This window comes from Pangasianodon hypophthalmus, chromosome 2 (genome assembly GCF_027358585.1).
Source record: "Pangasianodon hypophthalmus isolate fPanHyp1 chromosome 2, fPanHyp1.pri, whole genome shotgun sequence".
Classification (NCBI taxonomy): Eukaryota; Metazoa; Chordata; class Actinopteri; order Siluriformes; family Pangasiidae; genus Pangasianodon; species Pangasianodon hypophthalmus.
Genome location: NC_069711.1, coordinates 28,145,659 through 28,154,803, shown reverse-complemented (window position 1 = coordinate 28,154,803; position 9,145 = coordinate 28,145,659). Strand labels below are relative to the sequence as shown.

At 41.7% G+C, this 9,145-nt stretch overlaps 1 protein-coding gene across 1 annotated transcript; it reads left to right on the top strand.

The window, feature by feature from the left end:
• Window positions 1-84: 84 nt before the first annotated feature.
• Window positions 85-9,145, top strand: LOC113538329 (probable ATP-dependent RNA helicase DDX5). Its single transcript, XM_026933300.3, has 13 exons — window positions 85-244; window positions 2,320-2,491; window positions 2,617-2,713; window positions 2,874-3,007; window positions 3,394-3,459; window positions 3,936-4,077; window positions 4,284-4,444; window positions 4,555-4,727; window positions 4,875-4,985; window positions 5,535-5,596; window positions 5,679-5,738; window positions 7,462-7,683; window positions 8,367-9,145. Exons 1-13 carry the CDS (start codon window positions 204-206, stop codon window positions 8,759-8,761), a joined length of 1,836 nt encoding a protein of 611 aa, XP_026789101.1. The 5' UTR covers window positions 85-203; the 3' UTR covers window positions 8,762-9,145.

The following is a 9,145-nucleotide window of genomic DNA, read 5'->3' as shown; positions in this document are numbered from 1 at the left end:
GTTTATGCTGGCTGAATAAGGGTTAAAAGTAGTTCCGGACGCGGCGGATTGATACAGCATGTGCACGTTCTTGTACAGCATCTGATAACGTTTTTTGCACCCGGCCGGTATTTTACAGAAGCCATTTTATAGTCGGTTGAAAAGGACCGACGAGTTAAATAGTATATTTTCTAGTATATATTTTTTTCATTTAAAGTTTAGTCATGCCGGGATATTCAGACAGAGACCGTGGAAGAGATAGAGGGTAAGTTTATATTTAAATTTTCTTTTTTAAAGCAGGAAATCCAGCTGTGCCGCATCCGTCAAATATCGTGTCTGTGGTTAACAAGTAAAAAAAATATTTGTAACCCAAGGAATAATGTTACATTTGGGTAAGTCGGTATAGGCGACGTTATCCAGGTGTGCTTTTATGCTTATTAATTGTTTAGCGTTGTGTGTTATCCGATAAAATGCAATTACATTTTCTTACTTTGTAACCAAAATATTTAAGCTCTTAATATTTACAAATATAAGATAACACAGTTAGTGGTTTGGTTGTTTTGTTGGCCCGGTTTTTCATGAGGTTACCATGTGGCCAAACCATGGCCGAATCCTAAATGGCTCAATTTTGCATAAATAGAGTGCTACATAGGCGGCCAGTGTGGTTTTGTTCGGAGTCTGTGGAAGTGCACTTGTATACCGAGTAGGGAGCCATTTGCACTACAGCCGTGAATGTGGATTCAAAATGCCGGCTCTCCTCGGCTTTGTTCTTGCACTGGTCAGGATTAAAATGGCAGCGGGGAATGCGCCACACAAGTGTGTTTTCCAAACACATTTACAGTCGACATTGGATGTAGCTTTATAAAAATATTTCCTAGTTATAGTTAACTACACATAGGGTGTCGTGTAAGTAATAAAATATTATTATTATTATTAACAACAACAATAATAATAATAATAATAATAATTCAAGACTGATCTTGGTGCATTATTGTACACAGGGAGCTGGAAACCTTTTTAGATCTAGTCCATGTTTGTTTAGGTTATGGATGATGATGTTCTTTCAGTCCCACCTTTTAGAAATGTTTTACATCTTTCTGTCTAACGTGTATTCTGGGCACAAAATTGAGACTTTTGAAATTGAATTACTGAAAAAATTAGGAAGTGGCCTCTTTTTTGCATTAGAATTGCTTAAGAAATGAATATGTAATATGTCAACATAAAATCTGATAATGTAGCCCAAATCCAGCAATTGTGTCCAAACACGGCAGTAAATTCCCACAGATGAACATCTCAAAGCTCACACACGACAACCCCTGCCCTACTTTATATTACCTGACTGAGTAAAGGAGTAATTTGTGAAGCTCGGTGTAATCCAACCTGACTGGACGTTGTTTGGCCTAAGTAGTCCTTGGAGGGGAAACCTACAACTTTTAGAGGGTTTGCAGTTTAGATGAGGTGATAATTTCGTCTAAAAATAACAAAGTATTCACTGACAGCAGAGAAAGATTTTTCCAGAAGATCTCTAGCACTGTCGGTATTTATCACGTTGTTGTAAGCTGAACGAGAGTGACTGTGAGGAAAGGCGGTGTTGTTGTTCTTTCAGCTGTTCCCGTTAGGGGTCGCCACAGCGGCTCATTGGTCTACATGCTTTGATTTGGCACAGGTTTTACGCCGGACGCTCTTCTTGACCTCCTGTTTTATCCGGGCTTGGGACCGGCACTGAGAGTGCTCTCCCGGCAGCAGGGTTGCTTCCCTGCCCATGAAATGAATCTGGGCTGCGGCAGTGATAGCGCGGGATCCTTAGCCGCTAGACCATCAGGAACCCTGAGGAAAGGCAGTGAGCTGGGCCCAAAAAATATCTAACTAGTGCGGCTGTGTGCAGTGCTGCTTAGCCAATAATAGATCATTGTTTTTGTTTAGTTCTGGTCAGTAATTCCATATTCTTCTGTGTGTTTGGTAGCTGTCATGTATGATAAAGTTAGGAACAGCAGACGGAGCAGTGTAATGTGTTTGCAGTAGGAACACAGCCAAAGGGTTTGCAGTGCAGTCCGCATCCCCTGCTCAGAGAAACTGAGGTTTCTGTAGTATGATATAGGTGAGCCCAGAGGGAATGGGTTGCAAATTTTTTGTACAGTCACAGCCGTATACAAAATTGATTAGAACCACTGGATTAAGGAACTTGATCAGGTTGAAAAAAGAAGGGGAAGACAGTAATGGATAGAAATGCGTTTCACCTAGTATTTTGAAAAAGTCTCCATTGAGCTAACTGTCCGATCAATCACTGTGACTAACAGTGACACCAGAGCATAACTCTAACGTTTGTGTTTTCGGTGACAGTTATGGCAGCAGTGCTCCTCGATTTGGTGGAGGCCGCAGTGGACCTCCTCCATCTGGAAAATTCGGCAATCCCGGCGACAGACTGCGCAAACGACACTGGAACCTTGACGAGCTTCCTAAATTTGAGAAAAACTTCTACAAGGAGCATCCTGAAGTCACCCGGAGATCAATGGTTAGTCAGTCTTTAAATTGTTGATTGTGCCAGTCATTCCACTATACCAATTTTTTTTTGAATGAGTGAGTCCTTTACCTTGCTGTGTCAAATCTAATCTTTGATTTTTGTTTCTTGAAAAACAGCAAGAGGTTGAACAGTACCGCAGGGCAAAAGAAGTCACAGTCAAAGGCAGAGATTGCCCAAAGCCTATTATTAAATTTCATGAAGCCACCTTCCCAAGTGAGTATACGGTACTTTTTCCATTTACCATGTAATTTCTGGTTTTCCTGCTTTAACTTCTAATAAAGCAGTTAGCATACTAACCCAAGATATTAATGCAATCCTGTGTACTAGAGTGTATATGTGAGATCTCTAACACAATATATTTATGATGTTACAGATTATGTAATGGATGTAATCAAGAAGCAGACATGGGCTGAGCCCACTCCCATCCAAGCTCAAGGCTGGCCGCTCGCGCTAAGTGGAAAAGACATGGTCGGCATCGCCCAAACCGGCTCTGGAAAAACCCTGGCAGTAAGTCATCTGAAACATTCACGTCTGCAGTTTTCAGGATTTGTTTAAGGTTCCGGAAGTGCTTGAATTTAGCTAGAAATTTAAGTTACTGAAAATCTTCAAGAAAACATATAACCAGGTGGGAGGACCACACTCTTTGTGGTCAAAAGATAGTCTTATAATCCAACAGCATAATATTCCTTTGCTCACATATGACATCCAATAGCCTAGTTTATATTACTTTTGTGGTGCTTGTAAAATGTTATTGTTCTGGTCCTTGACACAAAAGTGGGTATTTAATTTTGAAGCATCTCTCTGAATACCTGACTTGAGTTTGTTATAATTGCAGACAAATAAAGTGAACAAGATTAAAAAAAAAAAAAAAAAATGCTCTCTTGTCTTTATAGTACCTGTTGCCAGCCATCGTGCACATTAACCACCAGCCTTTCCTCGAGCATGGAGATGGTCCTATTGTAAGTTTTCCACGTTTCACTTCCTTCAGGCTTCCAAAATCATGCATCAGTTTAATTCTTCCAGGTCATTTTAAAATGTATACAGTACGTCAAAGAGACTGGTCTTATGATATTGATGTTTTTTCTCTTACATTTATTCATTTGGCAGACACCTTTAATTTCGGTGTAAGTGAGAATATAATTTAAGACTAAATGGGAGACTCTGGGTGACTCCCATTGCCTCCTTTTTTGCCAGCCATCCAAACTACAGGTCCACTTGATCACTAGACCAGAGGAGCCCAATTCTAATCCTGAGCAGTCTGACTCCCAACACACTTCTTAACCTAGTATTAACTAGTGGATCAGGTCTGACAAACTGCTGGACTATGGCTATGGCTCTTCAGGATTAGAGTTGGACTCCCAGCAGTTGTAAGCAGTTGTCTGTGGCAGGTGGGTTGTTCTGTGCCTAACCTTTGTTACCTGATCCCCTTTTTCAGTGCCTGGTGCTGGCCCCGACTCGTGAGCTGGCTCAGCAGGTGCAGCAGGTTGCTGCAGAGTATGGACGTGCCTCTCGCCTAAAGTCCACCTGCATCTACGGAGGAGCTCCTAAAGGACCCCAGATCCGAGACCTTGAGAGAGGTGAAACAGGCTTTCAGCTTTTACAACTACACTATTTTCATAACCAAACTATTTTTAATTCTGATTTGTTCTTACAGTTGTGTATGTGTTATATTTTTTTTTATTATGGCTGTACATTATTTTGCAGTTCAAATAAGTTCAAATAAATATAAGTGCCTTATAGTAGCACTGGTTTATTTATGCAATTGTTGTCCCTCTCCCTTCAGGTGTTGAGATCTGCATTGCCACCCCTGGTCGTCTGATCGACTTCCTGGAGGCAGGAAAGACCAACCTTCGGCGCTGCACCTACCTGGTGCTGGACGAGGCTGACCGCATGCTGGACATGGGCTTCGAACCACAGATCCGCAAAATTGTAGATCAGATCCGCGTAAGTGTGAAGTGCATGCACCCTCCAGTCAATGTGAATAATTATTTTTGGATGAAATGTCAGAAAACATCACTTTGACTCTTTTCTGTTGTTGTCTCTCTCACCCATAGCCTGACAGGCAGACTCTAATGTGGAGCGCCACTTGGCCCAAAGAGGTGCGTCAGCTGGCTGAAGATTTCCTGAAGGAGTATGTTCAGATCAATGTTGGAGCTCTGCAGCTCAGCGCCAACCACAACATCCTGCAGATAGTCGACGTCTGTAATGACGGAGAGAAGGATGACAAGTAAGTTTTAAAAAAATAAATAAATAAAGGACGAAGAGCTTCTGAGATTCTGAAACGTCCAAATGTCAGCTGCATTTTACATGAATCAATGTTTTCATGTTAGTTAAAGACTACATTGCAGTATTTTTATTTTTTTTCCTCCATCAGACTAATCCGCTTGCTAGAGGAGATCATGAGTGAGAAGGAGAATAAGACCATCATCTTTGTAGAGACCAAAAGACGGTGTGATGAACTGACCCGGAGGATGAGGAGAGACGGGTAAGAGCAGATTTGATTTGGTAATTTCTTTGTTTTCCGTCTGTCCTCAAACAACAGACTATTACAAAAGTTGCACATTTACCCAAAGTGTATTCGTTTAGTCTCTTGGCTTTTAATCATGGAGCATTATGTGTTTGTACTTTTTCATTCAGTAATCACAGTAGTCTTGCCAGCTCATTTTATTTTACTTCACTAATACTAGTTAATCGGGTCAGCCTGTGTGAAAGAGCCCACAAGACGTGCTTGGAAGTAAATAAGTAGACTTTCTTATTTACTGAAGTCTGCACTGGTTCTCTTTCTAGAGAAAATAAATCATAAGCACCAATAAGCATGATCGTGTATACTATGCAGTCGCAACTGAATGATTATATTAGCAATACAGATTGATAATCTGCTGGCGGATAGGACAGAGCTCAAAAAGTGTTTACAATAAATGTTTAGCTATCTGAAAAATGTGTAGATTTTGAGAAGGGAAATTACATAACTAGCAAATAAATATTTATTTTTGCATTGACACTGAGCCTAATATGAGAATATTGTGTGTTCCAGATGGCCTGCCATGGGAATTCATGGAGATAAAAGTCAGCAGGAGAGAGACTGGGTCCTGAACGGTAAGACGTGTACGAGTCATTCTAAGCATTCAGCACATGGGTATCAGCCTTCCTCAAATAATCATCCTCTTCCCTTTTCTAGAGTTCAAGTACGGTAAAGCGTGCATCCTCATCGCGACAGACGTGGCCTCGCGCGGATTAGGTCAGTATTTCTCGAGATGGCCTTGTCTTTGTGTCGTCTCTTTTCCTTTTTTCTTTAGACAAAACCCCAAGGAAAAAAAACATTGTTTCACTTTTAAAGAAAGTGATTTTTGCTTTCTTTAACTTCTTCTCTATGCATTCTGAGTTTTTCTCACCTAAAGGTGCAGTCTTTGTGGCAGGGCCTAGGCATGACAAGCCCCAAGGCCGGCAGAGGGGGAAGGAGAAGTGGAAGTGAGCGACTGGCGGCCACCCAGTCGCTTAGAGAGGTGAAATTTATTAAAAGCAAAAAAATGTCCGAGCTCAGCTCTGTGTGCCAGTAACCTTCAATAAGGCAGTGTGGCTAAGCCTTGGCTATGATAACCTAGTTAATAATAATATAATATACACCTGTTCTCTGTCCATGGATTATCTTTAACAAATACACGTTTTGGTAACGGTTAATCTAGCCATCTTTCTATCTCAAACTACCAATGAATTAAAGCTTGATGCTGTTTGTTTTTGCCTTGCATGCAGTTTGTAAGAGCGTTGTATGGCAAGTAGGCGCTTGTTTGAGATTTGGAAAGATCCTTCATGATGCATGGAAGTTTACAAGCAATAATTAGAGGTTTAGTCACTTTTTTTTTCCTGACTCAAAGCGCTGGTGTTCATGGAATGGAGAGAGCAGTTTTTCAACTTCCTCTATCTCAATTGGTGAGACTGGCACATGTATAAAGGGGCTCTGGGACACCTGTAGACAGTGGAGCAGAACGTTTGAATCTTAGAAAAAAAAAATTCAAAAAGAGAGTAAATCGACAGCAGTGACTATCCAATTCCACGATTGAAGTTCCTCCCTCGCCTGCATTTTCATTCTTTTCAAAAAGTCATGTCGAGACCTGCCAACGAGAGACATTTTCTCAAGTGAACACTGGCTTCTGGGAGCATCTTGCCTAGACGAGACTGTGATGAGGGATTTTGTGGTCGCTCATTAATAACCTCAGACAGAGTTGGGGGGGGGAGGAAGCAACTAAGCAACACTGTTTTTCCCCTCTTCGTTTTTGTACTTTTGGCTCTCTTGGGTCCCCTCACGTTAGCCACGGTCTGTTTGGTCTGGGCAAGACAGCAGTGTGGCCTTTATTAGCGAGCTTCTTATGAGTGTGCTGAAAGGGGGGGAAAACAAAACAAAAAACAAAACAAAAAAAAAAAAAAAAAAGGGACCTATAGAGCGAAAAAGCCAAGCCGAACGGTCCTGTGTGTGTCGGCACACGAGGAGGCAAGAGTGCGCATAGTGGCCCTACTGCGTTAGAAGCACCTGGATGTCACTTGACAATTTGTGGGGAGTTGGCTGCATTGGGAAAGGACTAGTGAATGCATACTCCTTAATGGTAAGACGTTTATTCTCATGGTTTGATAAACAAAAAAGAGGGAGGGAGGGTGATGGTGATTGTAGGTCTGTTTTCTGTTTGCTTTTTTTTTTTTTTCCTTTTTAATTTTGGGATTGAAGCAAATGGAGTGTGCATCCTTTCTCTCTTCCCATGGTAGTGTTCCCACTGAGACAGTTATGCTTTTTTGATCCTAGGATTTGTGCCTTAACACTTTCCTGTTTTTTCCAGCCCAGCTAAGTATCCAGTAATTTTCTGATTTCTTTACTGTCTTTGCTAACTTGTGTTTTTTTTGGTGTGGCGGCTGTGGTGTGCAAAAAAATTGTTGCCACATTACCTTTTTTGCCACACTGCAACGCTTTACAGATGTGGAGGATGTGAAATTTGTCATCAATTATGACTACCCTAACTCCTCTGAGGACTATATCCACCGAATTGGCCGCACGGCCCGCAGTCAGAAAACGGGCACGGCCTACACCTTCTTTACGCCCAACAACATGAAACAGGCCAGCGACCTGATCTCGGTCCTGCGCGAGGCCAACCAAGCCATCAACCCCAAACTGCTCCAGATGGCAGAGGACCGAGGAGGTAAAAACTAAAATGATCAATTATTTTGCTTATATTGCAATATTATAATTATAATATTGAAATCACAATTTTGCTAAAGTTCTTTAGTAAGGAATAAAACATGATGGAGCATGCTGTTATAAGAAAATAATCAACAATGGGGCGGTGTGATGCAGCTTGACGACAAGCAAGTTATTTTCCGATAAAGGCGCACCCTGTGGTGGTTTATTCCTCTTATACTACAGCAGTTTGGCAACAATAACAGTTTTTCAGTTATTAACGAATGACGCATTCTTTTTGACTGTTTATAATACATCTAATGTTGTGGAACAGCTGCAAACCAAGTCAGTTCCTATTAAGACAATATAATATAAAGCAATAAAATGCAGCTTGTCATGTAATTTTGTCCCATGGTGAAAATATACTGAAGAGTAAAAGGCACTGATACTGGAGACTGTCAATGATGATGTTATAGAAAATTAATCACCACCTTCTGACAATCAGAATTGAGAGTTCAGCAGTGTTGAGATATAAGCCTTTATACATAATCAGGTTTCTTTGGTGACTCTACTGCAGTAACATGTTTGGTTAGTTGGCATTTACACTGCTGATGCAATAATGGAGAGAGCAGGACAAGGATTTTGCAGTTGCCTTTCGTTAATCTGTTAGCAATTTAACTGACTGTGCCACTTTTTCTTCCGCAGGTCGTTCCAGAGGCGGTCGGGGAAGCTACAAGGACGACCGTCGGGACCGCTATTCCAGTGGGGGTAGGAGAGATTTTGGTAGCTATAGGGATCGAGATGGTGACAGGGGTTACAGTAGTGGCCCCAAAGCACAGAACGGCAGTTACAGCGGTGGCAGCAGCTACAACAAAAGTAACGGTAGTAGCAGTAACTACAGTAGCAACAACTACAACAGTGGGGGAAACCCAAACGCTTTCGGAAACCAGAACTTCCAAAACCAGCCATTCCAGGGGAACCAGGCGCCAACCCAGAACGGAATGAACCACCCTCCATTCCCGTTTAACCCCCCCCAACCCCCCCAACAGCCTCCACAGCCCATGGTGCCCTACCCCATGCCCCCTGCTTTCCCCCAGTAGCCTCGAATCAGACCCCACACACACACACACACACACACACACACACACACACACAGATACTGAAGTAACTGTTAGTCTTGTTTAAGATTAATATTATTATTACCCTTTGTACTGTTTCTTTTGCTTACAGTGAGGTTGGAGGCTTGCTTATTAGTGCACCCAACCGTTTTTGAGTCCAAGTGATCTTGGTGTGGCTGAGAAACAGCTGCACACCCTTCACCTCTTTTCTTTGTCCTTGTTTTGTTACATTCCTCAGTAATTTATTTTTACTAGGTAATGTATATATATTTTTTTTGATTTAGTGTATGTTCACTGCGGTATGTTTACAAAGTCAATTCGAGGGCCATGCATGGACCCTCAAAATAAAGAAGGAAAAAACTTAAA